The sequence below is a fragment of the Saccopteryx bilineata genome, chromosome 1 (genome assembly GCF_036850765.1).
Source record: "Saccopteryx bilineata isolate mSacBil1 chromosome 1, mSacBil1_pri_phased_curated, whole genome shotgun sequence".
NCBI lineage: Eukaryota > Metazoa > Chordata > Mammalia > Chiroptera > Emballonuridae > Saccopteryx > Saccopteryx bilineata.
The window spans coordinates 157,294,146-157,312,348 of record NC_089490.1 but is presented as its reverse complement, the minus strand read 5'-3'; the positions used below and the strand labels follow the sequence as shown (position 1 = coordinate 157,312,348).

Sequence of the window (18,203 nt, the reverse complement as noted above, 5' to 3'; positions counted from 1 at the left end):
CAATGTACAGAAACAATGTGAGCCCTGGCCGGTTGGCTCAGCGGTAGAGCGTCGGCCTAGCGTGCGGAGGACCCGGGTTCGATTCCCGACCAGGGCACACAGGAGAGGCGCCCATTTGCTTCTCCACCCCTCCGCTGCGCTTTCCTCTCTGTCTCTCTCTTCCCCTCCCGCAGCCAAGGCTCCATTGGAGCAAAGATGGCCCGGGCGCTGGGGATGGCTCTGTGGCCTCTGCCCCGGGCGCTAGAGTGGCTCTGGTCGCAACATGGCGATGCCCCGGAGGGGCAGAGCATCACCCCCTGGTGGGCAGAGCATCGCCCCTGGTGGGCGTGCCGGGTGGATCCCGGTTGGGCGCATGCGGGAGTCTGTCTGACTGTCTCTCCCTGTTTCCAGTTTCAGAAAAATGAAAAAAAAAAAAAGAAACAATGTGCGGGTTCAAGTCCTAGTCGGGACAGACACAGGATGCAATGAAAAAATGCATAACTGAGTGGAACAACAAATGCTTCCCTTGCCTCTCCCCTCTCTCCCTTCCTCTCTCTGTCTCTCTAAAAATCAACAAAGCAACTTCCCTAGCCTACATGTTTCTTTCCTCGGGGCCAGGGAACCTTGCTGGGCGGGGTGTGTGCTCTGTACTCAATAAAGCCCTTTATTATTCCAAAAAAAAAATAAATAAATAAAAATCAACAAAAATTAAGCCCTGGCCAGATAGCTCAGTTGGTTGGAGTGTCATCCCAGAGTGGGGAGGTTGCTGGTTTGATTCCTCAATCAGGGCACATACAGGAGCAACTCAATGTTTCTGTCTCTATCTCCCTGCCTCTCAAAACAAACAAACAAAAAAAGCTACATGAAGGACACTGTCATCAGTCACAATGGAACTATTTAGTAAAGTACAGATACTAAGCCACATACCAGAAGTGCCTGCTTCTCTTTACAGTCGAAGTGCTTCAGCCTCCTGAGAGGCACTGTGATGCTGCAGAAAGCAAAGGCAAGGTTACTGGACAGAAGGCACCGTGTGACTTAAAAGAAATTCTCTTCCTCTGACAAGTTAGTAGGGGCCACGCTGGGATCTCTGCCAGACCAGGTCACTCAAGGCTACTGCTATCCCCAGCTGCCTAAGGAAGCCCCTCGGAGCCAGGCCCCAGAGTGTTGGTACCCTTGAGTGAGTCCCCAGGAGGACATGGCTGTGCAGGACAGGCAGATGCCAGGGCCTGATCTTCACACTGCCAGTGGCAGCACCTAAGTGCCAGAGGGTCAGAGAGGAGCAGCTCCATACCTCAGATGAGTGGTACGGTGCATTCACAGTCCACTGGGAGCAGAGTGACACATTGTGTGCACTCTTATCCCATGACGACAAGCAAGTAGAAAAAGACAGGCAACTACACACATAGCAAAACTCAGACTGAGGCAGAGTTGCTGCTCACGACCTACACAGAGGGAGCAACCTTTGTTAGTTCACAAGGAAAAAGGGCTTTAATGCACATTTGGTTGGGTGGGCTTTCAAAGTTGGCAAATAAAGGTTGGAAGCATCCGTAAAAAGCCAGGGATGGGTGGGCTCACCCTCGCCCTTTTGGGTCCATGTGTCCTTCGATGAAAAGCACACTTGCTTTCTTGTCTCTCTGCTTGACACTCTTGACCTATGGGTAAAACCAAGAAAACAAAGCATAAACAACTGAGGAGATGGCCTTGGCCAGTTGGCTCAGTGGACAGAGCATGGACCTATCGTGCAGACATCCCAGATTCGATTCCCAGTCAGGGCACACACGAGACGTGACCATCTGCTTCTCTCCCCCTCTCCCCCTCTCGCAGCCAGTGGCTTGGTTGGCCCGAGCACCCATTCCAGGTGCTGAGGATAGCTTGGGTGACTCAAGTATCGGGCCCAGACAAGGGTTGCCAAGTGGATTCCAGTCAGAATGCATGCAGGAGTCCATCTCCCCTCCTCTTACTTAAATAATAATAAAAAAAAAGCCTGACCAGGCAGTGGTACAGTGGATAGAATGCTGAACTGGGACGCAGAGGACCCAGGTTTGAAATGTTGCCAGCTTGAGTGTGGGATCATAGACGTGACCCCATGGTCACTAGCTCAAGCCCAAAGGTCACTGGCTTGAAGCCCAAGGTCGCTGGTTTGAGCAAGGGGTCACTTGTTCTGCTGTAGCTCCCCCCAATCAAGGCACATATGAGAAAGCAATCAGTAAACAACTAATGTGCCCCAACAAAGAATTGATTTCTCATCTTTCTCCCTTCCTGTCTGTCCCTATCTCTCCTTCTGTCAAAACAAACAAACAAAAACAAAAAGAAAAAACCCACTGCAGGGTATGGTTCTGCCCTTCCCATAGCTATGCTGCCCTGTGCAAGGAGGCCCTGCTGAATGCTGGTCAGACACATTCAGACAACACAGCTCCTCCTGACACCCAATGATACCTTTCCAACTTAAATGCCACTGTCTCTCACTAAAAATTAAAGAACTCCAACTAGAATTATCTAGATTCTGTCTCAGTTGGAGGACAATAAAGAGGGAAATGAAGGGGTGAAAGTAGCCAAGATAGTGCTTTTGCCTAAAAAATAAACTGATCCTTTGCAACATCTGGACTATAGAGAAAGCAAAGCCATGAACTTGGCTTCATTTAAGCTCATTCACCACATTGGGACACTGGGCAGAATCGCAAATGCTTGATTTACACATACAATGGCCCCCTACCCAAACCTAAAAGATTAAAAAGTTCCACATGGCCCTGGCCAGTTGGCTTAGTGGTATAGCGTCAGCCTGACGTGTGGATGTCCTGGGTTTGATTCCTGGCCAGGGCACACAGGAGAAACGCCCATTTGCTTCTCCACTTTTCTCCTCTCATTTCTCTCTAGCTCTCTCTTCCCGTCCCACAACCAAGGCTCCATTGGAGCAAGGTTGGTCCAGGCGCTGAGGATGGCTCCATGGCTTCCGCCTCAGGCACTAGAACGGCTCCAGTTGCAATGCCACAGATGGGCAGATCACCACCACCCCTTAGTGAGCATGCCGGGTGGATCCTGGTCTGGCACATGCGGGAGTCTCTCTGCTTACCCACTTCGTACTTCAGAAAAAAATAAATAAATAAAAAATATCTGTGAGCTCTTTTATATCATTAAAAAAAAAGTTCCACAAGTGAAAAAGTCTGAAACATGCAACATTTAAAAGGAGCCAACTGTGAATATTTTTTTCAGGCAGGTTTCTCTAAGCTTGGTTGGTAAAAATCTGACCTGTAAACTCTACCCTTAATGGTGCCACAATGACTAAACTCCCTTTAGAAACATGTCTCTAGAAATCCTGCTTATAAACCCATTACTTTTCTAGTAATAATGAAATGGTAAAAACATTTGCCTAGGTCCAAATGTTGAGGAAGTTGAGTAATTCCTTGTAGGATATACAGTTATTCTTACCACTGCAGGCCAGAAGGGGTATTTTTGGTATTTAAGCCAGACCAGCATTCCTACTTCAAATGAACGTGGTTCTAGAATTAAAAAAGAAAAACAAAAAAGACAGACAAATCAGATCCACATCAAGCAGCAAATGCATCAGCTTGAGAAAACATAGGCCCTGGCTGGTTGGCTCAGCAGTAGACCATCAGATTGGTATGTGGAAGTCCCGGGTTTGATTCCTGGTCAGGGCACACAGAAGCACCCATCTACTTCTACCCCTCCTCTCTCTCCCTCCCTCTCTTTCTCTCTCTCTCCCTCTACGTCCCACAGCCATGGCTCAAATGGTTCTCCCAAGTTGGCCCCAGGCCCCAGGCACTGATGGCCTTGCCTCAGATGCTAAAACAGCTCGGTTGCCAAGCAACAGAGCATCGGCCCCACACAGGGGCTGTCAGGTGGATCCTGGATGGGTAGCATGTGGGAGTCTGTCTCACTATCTTCCCTCCTCTCACTTGGAAACAAACAAGAAGAAAAATCACAATGTTAATATGGATCACTTAAAAGATCATGAGGACTAGAAAGGTCTTTAATTCCCATCCTGGAACCTCAGGGCCGATTATAAGCATGCTGAATAGTTAAGAGCCAGGCAACATGCTTGTTTCCTAATGGCGACAACATGCCATGGTCATGTAGGTGGTAAAACGGGAAGCTGGTAGCAGGGACTCTGTGCCACTTTAGCAAATGTCTCTATAAACATTTTTGAAAGCGTTGGTAGAAAATCAATGCCACACAATGAAGACCAATAGAGAACTTAATTTCTGAGAAGCTCCCCTGTCTGAGAAACTTGGGTATTTTAGGGGAAAAAAGAGACTTATTTCAACAGTCATAAAGGAACTACTAAATTATCTCTGGATAGCCCTGGCCGGTTGGCTCAGTGGTAGAGCGTCGGCCTGGTGTGCAGGAGTCCTGGGTTCGATTCCCAACCAGGGCACACAGGAGAAGCGCCCATCTGCTTCTCCATCCCTGCCCCTCTCCTTCCTCTCTGTCTCTCTCTTCCCCTCCCGCTGCCAAGGCTCCACTGGAGCAAGGTTTGCCTGGGTGCTGAGGATGGCTCCATGGCCTCTGCCCCAGGCACCAGAATGGCTCTGGTTGCAACAGAGTGATGCCCCAGATGGGCAGAGCATTGCCCCTTGGTGGGCGTGCTGGGTGGATCCTGGTTGGGTGCATGCGGGAGTCTGTCTGACTGCCTCCCCGTTTCCAGCTTCAGAAAAATACAACCCCCCCCCCCAAAAAAAAACATAAATTATCTCCGGATAAAATCAAACTGTTTCCCACCAAAACCTCCCAGGTAAGTAATTCTAATTGTTAAAAATTCAGGCAACAAGGCCGTGGCTGGTATTTAGGGATTAAGCATTGGCCTGGCATGGTGAGGTCGCGGGGTTCAATCACCAGTCAGGGCACGTATGAGAAGCAACCAATGAGTGCACAACTAAATGGAACAGCGAGTTAATACCTCTCTTTCTCCCCCCCTTCACCCCACCTCAAATCAATGGGAAAACTTAAAAAGAAAAACCAGGTAACAGAACCTTGGAGAAGAGAGGGTGGAGGCTGGTGTTTGAAACAAGAGCCAGGATCCTCTGTGATGCTACTGTGGGAGATGGGAGGCTGTGCTGTCCAACTACCTAACAGTTAAAAGTCTACAGACAGAAGTGAAACCAAGGGAAGACAGAGGCAAACTGGGAATCTGCCTTCCACAGGTCTGTGAGGGGTTTCCCCCCCCGTGACAAGCCTCCCTTTCTCAGAGGACAGTGGGTCAGGGCACAGGTGGCTAGGCAGGGACCAAAAATAAATACCCAGACAGACACCGAGGCTGACAGGAAAAACTCAAACCAAATGGAAGCAGAAACCAGGAAAATAACAAACACCCAGGTTTTGGGGGTCAAGGCAATCTGACCCTCAGCTGGTGGCACTGAGGATGAAAATGTTCCCTTGGAAGGAGTCTTGCTCCAGCAGCTGATGCTACAGTTATTTCCCAGAAGCACATGCCATGAGCACTGTGGTCCCATGGTCGTGGGACAATCTAGCCAACTGGCGGATGGGGAGGCTCAGTACATAATTATCCATCACTCCTAGTAAATAGTAACTAGTTGCCACTGAGAATAATCAGAAGACCATGTGGAAATGTAAAAAGTACCTGAATTATCACTACGTTTAGCCTGACCTGTGGTGACACAATGGATCAAGTGTGGACCTGGAACACTGAGGTCGCCAGTTCAAATCCCTGGGTTTGCCCGGTCAAGGTGCATAAAGGAAGCAATTACTACAGGGTAGTTGCTCCTGCGTCTACCCCCCCCCCCACCCCCGGTTTTCTCTCTCTCCCCTCTCGCTCTCTCTCAAAAAAATTAATAAATCACTAAGTTTACAAAAAAAAGGAAAACACCTAAGTGCTAGTGAGAGAAAAGCATCGGTGGTCTGGGGGAAAAGACCATGTGACAAGGATGCCTGGGTGGCATGGGAGATGTGAGGGCACCCTAGTGCTATACTCATGACTTCCTGGCCTTGCAGACTGTTGTCATTGAGAGGCTAGCGGATAGGTCACCATCCCCTCCTGTGCTATTTCTGCAGCATCCTGTGACTTTCTTTCAAAATCAAATGGTTAAAATAAAACAAGCCTGACTAGGCAGTGCCATAGTGGCTAGAGCATCAGCCTAACATACAGAGAACCAAGGTTCAAAATCCCGAGGTTGCTGGCTTGAACTCAGGCTCATCCAGTTTGAGTGCTGACTCATCAGCTCGAACACAGGGTCTCCGACTTGAGCATGGGCGTATAGAATGACAAGGTTGCTGGCTTGACAAGGGGTCACTGGATCAGCTAGAGCCTCCCAGTCAAGGCACATATGAGAAAGCAATCATTGAACAACTAAGGTGCTGCAACTATGAGTTGATGCTTCCTATCTCTCTCCCTTCCTGTCTCTCTCTTGCTCGCTAAAAACACAAAACAACAGACAACTGTTAACCTGAGAGTTAATGGGCTAGCCTAGTTTAATAAGGGAAGTGGTTCTCGATCATTTACTTCATGAAGCAAATAGACTTTGTCATCAGTTCACAATCTGGGTCCCTAGCTCTGATCTGTCCAGAGCAGGCAGCAGATGTAAAAGGGTGCAAACTCCTGCCTCTGAAAGATACACAGATGTCATCTCCACAGACCTGTGAGGAGTACCAGACCACACTCACAGTAGCCATGGAGCCCACGAGGCGACAGCAGAACAAGGGAAAAAGTGTCCCTCCTTCTGCTGTGTGGCTAAGCTTAAGGCAGAGAACTGAAAACCCAGCACTTTCCAAGGTCTTGGCTCAGCAGAATAAAAATGAAAAAGCAAGAGCCCTTCAGGTAAAGGTGTTACAGTGATTCAGGAATGTACACTTCCTTCCAGAAGATCAAGACATTTGAGAGTTGTGCACACCCCCAACCCCCCATGTCATTCTCATGCCTTACCGTGATATAAAAGGATTTTTGGGGGTTCCTCTTCCTCCTCCTCCTCCTCCTCCAGGATGGAATTAACGGAATCAAACTCCATTGATTCTTCAGAAGACTGATGGTCTGCCAATAATGTCAAATTAGACTTTCATGGACAGTGACTTATCTCAAGAAAAACACTGTGATCCGTGACTATCAGTGAGAACAGATCCCAAGTTACACAGACTTCCATGCTGCCCAATTCAAGTGGGGCACACTTCCATTAGAAGGCATTTAAAAGACAAATAAATGAGACAAAGGGAGAAACAGAGAGGGGGATGCCATTCATGCCGAGGCTGGAAGGCACAAGAAGTAATGGTAGTCACAGGTTGTTGACTCAATTCTGGGCAGGATTCATTTTGTGGGACTTATTCCTATCCAGTGTGAAGCACTCAGTGGATGTGCAGGAACACGATACAACTGGGGTACAAGGCAAGGCTGTAGTAAGAATACAGGGAGGTACAAACTAGTTGCCTAAAGCCTGTGAACATTCCAGGGCACGGGCCTCATGAAGGAAGTTTGGACTAAGGGCAGAACCCTAAGTGGTAGGTGGGTAGCAAGCAGAACTGGAGATACCTCAGCAAGCAGAAACAAAGATTTCTCAATTAGCATTTCAAAAGTAATTGGGATGCCACAATGAAAATGGAAAAAAAATCACAGAGCCTGATTGTGGCCACACAGAAATATATCTACATAGGAATTCCTGAGAAGTCAGGAGCCTGGGAGTTAGTTCATCGCTTTGAGGTTCCTTTGTTCTCCTGCCTCCAACAGTTTAAGAAGAGTTAAGGGCTTGGCTGATTGTCCAGCTGTTAGGGCTTCATTCTAAAACACCAAAGTTGCAGGTTCTATCATGGATCAGGGTACATATGAAGCAACCGATGAATGCACAACTGAATGGAACAATAAATAAATGCTTCTCTGCCCCACGCCCTTTAAAATCAATTAAAAAATTTTTTTTAAAAGTAGGAGTTAATCCTGGAGTGGAGGGAGCATTTCCATAGCCATAGTGCCTTCAACAATAGTGCAAGCTGTACCAGGCCCTGCTCTGTCCCCTGCCTCCCTCTCAAAACAAAAATAATGACACAAGTATGGGGAGAAGTGGGAGTCACAACAGCCCAGTGGGAAAGACAGACAAAAGAAATTGGGAAATTTCTGTTCTGGATCTATTCTGGTACTGATCTCATTAACATCTGGTTAAAAATACATGGGGCCTGGCTCTGGATCTGGCTGAGGGAGAACTAGAATGCCACCCTGTCCTAATACTGGGACAGACCTACCTTCTTCCAGGATATGAAGACTTGTGTCCTCTGAGAGAGTGCTGGGGGTGGGTGGGCCAAGCCTACTGGCACTGTGCAGAGTCATGCACCTACTTGGCCCTGACCTCTGGCTGCCACTGGAGCACAGCTGCTTAGAAGGTGAGCCTTGAGCATCTGGGCAGACTGGGTGCATAGTGGGTCTTCCTGATGGCAAACCTGGGTGGCACCCTTTGGTACACAGACCCCGTTTCCTGACTGCAGAAGGTGAGCTCAGGGCTGCCGAGCTGCCTGCTTCTTCCTTGTTCTTTCTTTCCCAATCTCCCACTGGAAGTGGAGGGCCATTTTGACATCCGCTGGACTCCTGTGCCAAACTTCTCCTTTTACTCAAGATTGTCCCATTTTCAAGGTGTATTCTTGATCTACTTTGGTCCCGAGAACCACCTCTGGCTGAGACAACCAGGGCAAGTGGACTTTCACTAACCCCAACCCCCTTCTTATGGTCTACTTGGCACTTGAGGTCATTTTCACTACTGGATGAGCCTGACAGCTCATGTTCCCTACTCTCAGGTCTGGAACCGCCCAATACCCCCTCCTCATGGAGAAGAGATACAGAGTTGGGATTACGAAGTGTAGAAATAGCAGTTCCTTCTCCTCTTGAAGAGCTTTCTTGATGAGAACAGGTTATCTTGTTCAAAACATCCAGAGCCACCCGAAGCGACCGTCTGTAGGTCAACTCTTCCACGGGTTTGGCTGAAGCCTTGACCTGTGAGGCTGAAGGATAGTCAATAAACAAAGAGAGCATCACTTTACAAGCTCAATCTCTTTCTGTAAGTAGTTTTCCACCTAAAGTAAGACTGACACTTCTCCCCTCCTCTTCCCAAAGGAGGACAAGGTTACAAAACCACAGCTGGTTGCAGGGGCTGCATTCAGGGCTGTGGGGCTCCATTTTTTTTAGAAAAACAAACTTAGTGACCCTAACTTGAGTTGGTTACAAAAATAAATTTCTCCAAAAAAAAAGTAAATAAAAAATAAATTCCTCCAGATTACAAAACAATTCTGCCAGCAAAACATATTCAGATGTTTCACAAATCCTCTTGCAGCCTGACAACTTCCAATTCAATCAGGGTCAATGAGAACCCATGCCAAGGAAATAAAGAACTGGGAGGCAATGTATTCTGGGATGGAGGGTAGGGTGGGAAAGAACAGATTGAAAAGACTCTTTGTAGCCTGACCAGGCGGTGGCGCAGTGGATAGAGCGTAGACTGGGATGTGGAGAACCAAGGTTCGAGACCCCGAGGTCATCAGCTTGAGCATGGGCTCATTGGTTTGGGCCAGGCTCACTAGCTTGAGCCCAAGGTTGCTGCCTCAAGCAAGGGGTCACTCAATCTGCTATAGCCCTCAGTCAAGGCACATATGAGAAATCAATCAATGAACTAAGGAGCTGCGATGAAGAATTGATGTTTCTCATCTCTCTCCCTTCCTGTCTGTCCCTCTCTCTGACTCTGTCTATGCTACACACAAAAAAACACCCAACTCCTTCTTAGGCAGGTCAATTTTCCATACTTTTCTTACAAAGGCCATTGCAAAGGCAGGAAAGAGCACTCCGGGCTTGAAGTTCAGCCTGGCCTCTCAGCCACAACAGTGTCATTTATTCATTCCAACACACGGACCTGATTCATAGGAACCAGGTGACAGATACAATCTTGTAGCTCAGTGAGTATGAACCTCCATCAACACAGAACTTCCCACGTTTCATATAAAGGTACCCACAAATAACCAGCCCCCAACATGATCTTAGCGAACAGACAGCAGTAACTGAGAGGTGATGGCTGACATGCCAAGGGTGTGCAAGGGTGAAACCTGCTTTGAACAATATACAGCTGTTTATCCAAAGACATAAGAATATACACCCTATTTTATAAACACCATGGAAAGGAATTCTGGACAACTTTTTCACAAGATAAACAGTTCCTTGCACATGAGACAAGCACTCCCACTTTGAGGAGAAAGCTTACGGCTGCCTGAGGTCAGGGTTTCCTGGGGAGTGGGAGTGCCTCAGCAGTCTGTAGTGGGGCTAGGCCCAGGCAGTCTCCTACCTATGCAATATGCAAAGGAAGTAGGGGTCACCAATCTCCCTTTGCCTTTCCCATACACAATGGGTAGTCAGTGATGCTGATGCCAGGTCAGGGAGGCTACACAGTGCTCTCTTCACTGGGTCAGCTTCAGAATTTAAATACTATACAAAAACTACTGTCTCTGAAATTTGGGGTATAGACCAAACCAGCAAGAGTACCATTTTATGGTCTTACTATGGGATGAGGACGGGGGTGGGGGTGGGAGTTATTTCCACCTCTCCTCAGGAAACAAACACATTCTATGTCCTCTGTACCCTGGGGGCCATGGATATGACCAGAAAGTTCCCAAGGCTCGGCTCAGCTGCAGCCATTCTGGAAGTCAAGCACAGATCAGTCCTAGGGGCAAATTCTAGAAAGGTTTAAGAAAGTACACCTATTTTCTTTCTCTCCTTAAAGTGAATTCATGTTCCCTTGACAAGACTGTTAAGTCAGGTCATTTTGACCTAAAGAGCTGTGTCCCTACCTGTCCTCAAACGTTCCCTTTGTTATGGCCTTAGGGTTCTGTACAGCCAGTAGCCATGGCTATCATTATAGCTGCCTGGCTCATGCAGGTTCTCATTCAATTCCGGCAGACAGTAAAGAAACGGCAGAGTTGGAGGATGGTGGGCCATTCTTTTTATTGGTGTCTCACCAAGACAGGCAAGCCACAAGAAAAGCTAAGGGAAAAGCAGAAAACCTGCTTTTCCCATGGAAGGCAAGGGATTAGGGAGGACTCTGCAATGCTGATGGCAGGAACTGAGAGAGAGAGCCCCCGGTTTGCTTTATTTTTTCGGTCTGCTTTATTTTATAGTGTAGAAAATTAAAGCCTTTTAAACCAATATACAAATAAGGAAGTCTCTGATACAAAGTCACCTATCTGAGGCATAATGGGATTCCTCATAAAGAGTGTACCACCCCCCATCTCGCAACAGTTAAGGGTGTGGGGAAAAGCTTAATTTTGAGAGGATCTTAGTATTAGAAGGATGTTGAAAAGATCTTAGTATTAAAAGGATGGGAAAGGCTTAGTCTTAAAACAGCCTTAGGATATAAGGACTTTGCTAGCTTACAGCCTGTCCCCCACACCCAATGCAAACTATAAGTGTGCAAACATATACATATTTACAAACTTATTTGACCAACAGGTTCCTTACCTAATAAAGCAGCAATGTCCTCGATGTGGGACTTCCTCAGAATCTCGGCTTCTGTGCTTTTCACTCTCATTCTGCATTGACAGAAACGATGGGTCGTGAAGACATTTTTAAACCTGTTTTTCTTTAGACAAAAGAATTAGGCTTGTTTTCTTCCTCCTTAACTTTCCACTTAAACCAAGTTACAGACAACTAGGAATCCATGTGCCTGAAGTTAAGAGGCTGCAAGGACCCTGGTGAATGATTTTTTTTTTCTCTTTTAAGTCAGAAAAGGTTGGTTGAAGAGTAAAAAGGAATTCAAATTGTGACTTTTTTTAAAAAATACTTTATTGATTTTATAGAGACAGGAGAGAAAGGGGAGCATGGAATAGGAAGTATCAACTCATAGTTGCTTCATTTTAGTTGTTCATTGCTTGCTTGTTGTATGTGCCTTGACCAGGGAAGCCCAGGGGTTCAAACCAGCAACCTTGGCATTCCAGGCCGAAGGTTTATCCACTGCATCACCACAGGTCAGGCCAAATTGACTTTTATAAGGCAAATCCTACTTTCAACTGCAAAAATAACCCCTTTATTAGATTTTCAGAGTAAAGATAATGTCACTAAAAGCTATTTACAGCCAAGCAGATGCCTTAGTTTAAAAGAATGTGCTCTTATCCCCTGGCCAGTAGGCTCAGTGGTAGAGCATCAGCTTGGTGTGTGAGAGTCCCGGGTTCAACTCCAGCCAGGGTACAAAGGAGAAGCACCCATCTGTTTCTCCACCCTTCCCCCTCTCCTTTCTCTCTGCTTATCTCTTCCCTTCCCTCTCCATTGGAGCAAAGTTGGCCCTGTCGCTGAGGACAGCTCCATGACCTCCACCTCAGGCACTTGAATGGTTCTGATTGCAGCGGAGCGATGACCCATAGGAGCTGAATATCGCCCCCTGGTGGGCATGCCAGGTGGATCCCAGTCCGGTGCATGTGGGAGTCTCTGTCTGCCTCCCCACTACTTCTCATTTTGGAAAAATACCAAAAAAATTAATTAAAAACAAAATGTGCTGTCTTTTCAAATTCAAGTATTCACGTATTCCCCAGCTGCAGCGAAAGTGTAAACTGGGGACTAAGGAATCTTAGGAAGAGGCTCTGAAGAAAGAGGGGTGGGGACCTACATGGAGAGCCCACTGGGATTTTTTTTTTTTTTTTTCATTTTTCTGAAGCTGGAAACAGGGAGAGAGAGTCAGACAGACTCCCGCATGCGCCCGACCGGGATCCACCCGGCACGCCCACCAGGGGCGACGCTCTGCCCACCAGGGGGCAATGCTCTGCCCATCCTGGGCGTCGCCATATTGCGACCAGAGCCACTCTAGCGCCTGAGGCAGAGGCCACAGAGCCATCCCCAGTGCCCGGGCCATCTCTGCTCCAATGGAGCCTCGGCTGCGGGAGGGGAAGAGAGAGACAGAGAGGAAAGCGCGGCGGAGGGGTGGAGAAGCAAATGGGCGCTTCTCCTGTGTGCCCTGGCCGGGAATCGAACCCGGGTCCTCCGCACGCTAGGCCGACGCTCTACCGCTGAGCCAACCGGCCAGGGCGAGAGCCCACTGGGATTTAATTCTCTACTTAGAATTGGGAACTCTTCCACCAGACACAAGATACCAGTCTTACAGAATCCGAGCATTTTTTGTTTGTTTTTTTTACAGAGACAGAGAGTGAGTCAGAGAGAGGGATAGACAGGGACAGACAGACAGGAAAGGAGAGAGATAAGAAGCATCAATCATTAGTTTTTCATTGCGCGTTGCAACACCTTAGTTGTTCATTGATTGCTTTCTCATATGTGCCTTGACCGTGGGCCTTCAGCAGACCGAGTAACCCCTTGCTGGAGCCAGCAACCTTGGGTTCAAGCTGGTGGGCTTTTGCTCAAACCAGATGAGCCCGCGCTCAAGCTGGTGACCTTGGGGTCTTGAACCTGGGTCTTCCACATCCCAGTCTGATGCTCTATCCACTGCGCCACTGTCTGGTCAGGCTAGAATCCGAGCATTTTAACCTTCATTATAGATGATCTTATGTCCTTCTATCCCAGATAATCAAGAGAAGTGTGCTGCCAGAATCATAGGTGTGCCTTCTAAATGCTAAATAATAGTTTGTTTGAGTGTCAGGGTCAAACATCAAATATTTCAAAACTGATAGGCCTATCACACATGTTTATGGGGAAAAAAAAGACACACAAATCTGTGTGAAGGAAATAGCCCTATTTCAGGGGTCAGGAACCTTTTTGGCTGAGAGAGCCATGAACACCACATATTTTAAAATGTAATTCCATGAGAGCCATACGACACCCGTGTATCTTATGCATTATCAAATAAAAATTTGGTGTTGTCCAGGAGGACAGCTGTGACTGGCGCCAGCCACCCACAACCATGAACAAGAGTGGTAGGAAGTGAATGGATTGTAATACACAAGAATGTTTTATATCTTTAATGTTATTATTATTTTTATTAAAGATTTGTCTGCGAGCCAGATGCAGCCATTGAAAGAGCCACATCTGGCTTGAGAGCCATAGGTTCCCAACCTCTGTCCTATTTGAATACCAATGATGAGAATTTACCCTGTTGTAATTTATATTTCTTCCATTTTTGCACTTGTCTCTAGGGAGATTGCAAACAATGCCTTGTATAAGTCTTCAATTTCCAAGCTGATGTAAAATAAAACCAGTTGTTTTCCTCTTAAGGTTATTCTGAGCACTAATCAGTTACAATAACTAACAAGTTAATTTATTTATTTTTATTTTTATTTTTTCTAACGAGTTAATTTAATAAGCCCTTAGGGATGGCAATGACTTCACTTTTAGGGGGGAGTGGTATCAGAAGTCCCATAAGGTAAAAATAGTACTGATAAAAATCGTGGCCCTGGCCAGTTGGCTCAGTGGATAGAGTGTCAGCCTACTAGCGTGCAGACAACCTGGGTTCAATACCACATCAGGGCACACATGAGAAGCAACTACCTGCTTCTCTTCCCCTCTCGTAGTCAAAGAGACTCCACTGGTTCACTGGTTCAAGCCTCAATGCTGATAGCTTCGTTGACTCGAGCATCAGCCCCAGCCAGGTGGATCTTGGTCGGGGCACATGAGTTTATCTCCCCTCTTCACGCTTTAAAAAAAAAAAGAAAGAAAAGAAACGTAACACTTAACTTTTTGTCTACGGAGAGTATTTGAACATTTAGAAAATATTCCTTTTTTCTCTTGGTTTTTGACATCTCAGTTCTGGCCAAAACCTATGTTTAAAAAAAAATCCTTGTTATTAAGATACAACAAACAGTTGAAAGAGTAAGAAACAGTGACAACAAATACAAATGTAGGAGAAAAATTATTAAATATACAAGCAAACTTCAGAGACCGTCTAATCTTATTTTGCAGGCAAGGAAAACTGTGGCACAAGGAGTCAGTAGCAGACCCTGACAAGGCTGGGTTTCTGCTTTGCGGTTTGACTTTCTTCCTAGGTCCTCGCATTCTTTACTATATAACAAGGTTCCTTGTCAGAACTTTCCTTGAATTACAGATATACATGCCTATTAAAAGCTGATTCTGTTAATTTTTTTTTTAGTGTGGAAAAAAAGAAAAACACTCCCAGCAGTTTAACCTTGTAAGCGTTCCACCAAAACCCCATCAAATGGGGAATGAGATTCAGTGCCAGCAGAAACAGCAGCTAAGTGTTCAGGCTCAATTACTCCACAGAAGCAACTCCTAGGTCTCTCTTGAAAAAGATTTTACCTGTAACCAGAAAGTCATTTCTATTCCTGAAATTGGACAATAAAGCTGTCACCTTTGCAGGCCATAACCGTTCTTTCCATCTGCAGAGGACATAGTTGGCATCCATTATGATTTGGATTCATGTAGCAAGTGGTAAGGATTTGGCACAAAATGCTTGAAGGTCTGGTGCGATGGACCCTGCAACAAAATTTGCAGGGTGATTTCTAACATGGTTTGGTGGTGATTTTAACACAAATGTAAACCTTAAGGCCAAAGGTTATGGGGACTTTTATCCTCAAGTTGTAACCCTGCACGAAGATGCTTGATAACCAAGAGATGACTGGCCCTGATATCCCAAAAGGCACCTGTTTGTTTTTTAAATAAATAAAACAGCCAAATTCCCTCGCCAAAGGCTGTCTATATTATTTTTTAAAGGCTCCTGAATAAATAATCTCTATGCTGAAGGCCACCTCGAAAATCCGCAAGGGAAGCATTTTAAACAAATAAAACTCACAACCCTCTCCCATTTCGGGGGCTAACAGTTGACCGCAGAGCAAAAAAATAAAATCGAAGAGAAACGCCTGCTCTTCAGACCGCCATGTCCCTGGAGGACGGGACATTTGCAGATGCTCCTTACATCAGTGAGAAAGCTGGTTGGGCTGTCAGCACAAACGAAGAGAAGGTGATGGAGGGGGGTCGTTTCTGCAAAGGAGGGGTTCACTACAGTAGCGAAGGGCGGTCAGCCAGCAGAAGTGGGGTTCTGGTAAAGATGAGGGTTAAGGCAGCAGAGAAGATTCAGGCAATAAAAAACGAGACAGAAACAGCAGAAGGGTTCAGAGAGGAGGGGTTATAGGAGAAAGAGAAAGAGGTCTAGGCAGCAACAGAGGGGAGCTCATGCAGCCGAGCGAGGGGTTTAGTCAACACAGGGGATCACGCAGCAGAGGAGAGTTCGGGCTACAGAGGACGGAGGGGGGGGGAGTTGGAGAGCAGAGTTAGTGAACAGAGGAGGAGGAGCTCACGCTACAGGGGCGAGGGTTCCTGGGCAGGCGGGTCAATGCCTCCAGTAGTCTCTTTCAGGGTTCGCCCTTCTCACCACCCCAGCGCGGAGTCTCCGAGCCCAGCTTGGAGAGCGAGGAGGCCGCCGCGACCCAACAGCCGTCTCAAACCCTGCCGCCCACGTCCGCGCTCACCACCTCTACCGCGGCCACCTCCGCCGTTCCCCTGGGGCCGGGAGTGGAGCCAGTCTCGTGGCGCAGCCAAGTTGCCCCTACAGCCGACCAATAGGGCACATGATACCCCGTTTTGGCTCCGCCCCTTCCGCCGGGTCGCGCGCGAAGCTGGAAGACTGACAGGTGTACGCAGTATGGGTGGGCGCAACTGACCGAAGGGCGCGGGGAGGGGTCAGACTGATTGACGGGTGCGAGGTGGGCGGGCGCCGGCTGACTGACGGGCATGGGAGGGGGGCGGAGAAACTGATCTTTGGGCCGGATGCTTAGAGATCAGTGTGGGGCGGATGCAGACCGTGGTGGTAGCACGCGAGGCTTAGTGGCGGATGGGCAGCTTCCATCTACCCAGCGCTAGTTTGTGTGGGACTTTGGCCCAAGACTCTGTAAACTTGCTTTGGGGGCCTGTTGTCTCCAGTCACACTCGCGAGGCTTGGCGCAGACCCTGAGAGAACCTTGTAGAACCTTACAGAGCCTTCTTGTTCCTGAAGAGCCTCTGCTTAAGCCATTGAATTTCACGTTCCCTGCATACACCCACAAAAGTTGGCTGTGCGTGTTGCAAATAACCGGTTTACTTTGTCCAGTACTTGGGGAAGCAGGGCTCTGGCATGGACCCTGAAAGCCGGGTGCGCACTGTACAGCCTAAAGAGTCTCTCGCTCTCTCTTTAATATTATTACTATGATGTTAGTTGTTTTTTTTTTAATTTTATTTTTATTTTATTTATTCATTTTTAGAGAGGAGAGAGAGAGAGAGAGAGACAGAAAGAGAGAGGAGAGAGAGAAGGGGGGAGGAGCTGGAAGCATCAACTCCCATATGTGCCTTGACCAGGCAAGCCCAGGGTTTCGAACCGGCGACCTCAGCATTTCCAGGTCAACGCTTTATCCACTGCGCCACCACAGGTCAGGCTATGATGTTAGTTTTTGCTTTTGAAGATTTTATTTATTGATTTTAGAGAGAAGGGAGAGAGAGAGAGAAAGGTGGGGGGGAGCTGGAAGCATCAACTCATAGTTGATTCTCTATGTGCCTTGACCCCACTAGCCCAGGGTTTCCCACCTGTGAGCTTCGCGTTCCTGTTGGATGCTTTATCCACTGCACCACCACAGGTCAGGCTTATTTTTTGTTGTTGTTTATTTTTTATTTTTATTTTTATTTATTTTTTTACAGGGACAGAGAGTCAGAGAGAGGGATAGATAGGGACAGACAGAAGCGGAGAGAGATGAGAAGCATCCAATCATCAGTTTTTCGTTGTGACACCTTAGTTGTTCATTGATTGCTTTCTCATATGTGTCTGGTATTTTTCCCCGCCGAGAAGGAAGGAAGGGGCCGGAGCCACGAAGTGTGGAATAGTAAAAGGTTTTATTAAGTACAGAGCATGCATCCCGCCCAGCAAGGTTCCCTGGCTCCGAGGAAAGATGGAGGCCAGGGAAGTCTCAAGTGGTGACCCGTGTGGGAGATATTTAAAGGGTCTCAGGGTGGTCGAGCTAATATGATGTGGAGAAATCTCACTGGCTGGCCGATGGTCGCTTTTCTCCAAAGGGTTCCTGCGAAGTTTCTTTTGGTGCGCTTGGTTGTGGGCGGCCCTAGCCAAAGTTCTGGGGCCTGACCTTTCCCCATTATCCACCGACCTTACATTCTGACCTTTTGTGTTAAATAGAAAAGGGGGCCCTGGCCTGTTGGCTCAGTGGTAGAGCATCAGCCCGGCATGCAGGAGTCCCGGGTTCGATTCCCGGCCAGGGCACACAGGAGAGGTGCCCATCTGCTTCTCCACCCCTCCCCCTCTCCTTTCTCTCTGTCTCTCTCTTCCCCTCCAGCAGCCGAGGCTCCATTGGAGCAAAAGATGGCCCGGGTGCTG

The 18,203-nt window shown here is 47.5% G+C and overlaps 1 protein-coding gene across 5 annotated transcripts in view; it reads right to left on the bottom strand.

Moving 5' to 3' along the window:
* Positions 1-16,451, bottom strand: part of PWWP3A (PWWP domain containing 3A, DNA repair factor) — a 32,952-nt gene extending 16,501 nt beyond the window's left edge. Inside the window, exons 1-9 of one of the 5 annotated variants that reach the window (XM_066277690.1) lie at positions 16,318-16,451; positions 15,201-15,325; positions 14,570-14,652; positions 11,417-11,487; positions 8,173-8,922; positions 6,875-6,979; positions 3,406-3,476; positions 1,555-1,631; positions 907-967 (exon numbers count right to left, since the gene is read on the bottom strand). In XM_066277690.1, coding sequence (XP_066133787.1) covers positions 907-967; positions 1,555-1,631; positions 3,406-3,476; positions 6,875-6,979; positions 8,173-8,922; positions 11,417-11,487; positions 14,570-14,652; positions 15,201-15,254 — 1,272 coding nt within the window. In that variant the 5' untranslated portion in view covers positions 15,255-15,325; positions 16,318-16,451. Of the gene's footprint in view, positions 1-906; positions 968-1,554; positions 1,632-3,405; positions 3,477-6,874; positions 6,980-8,172; positions 8,923-11,416; positions 11,488-14,569; positions 14,653-15,148; positions 15,326-16,146; positions 16,168-16,220 lie in introns of those variants that run through there. The other 4 variants (XM_066277705.1, XM_066277718.1, XM_066277697.1 and 1 more) reach the window with 4 other exon arrangements.
* Positions 16,452-18,203: the final 1,752 nt, after the last annotated feature.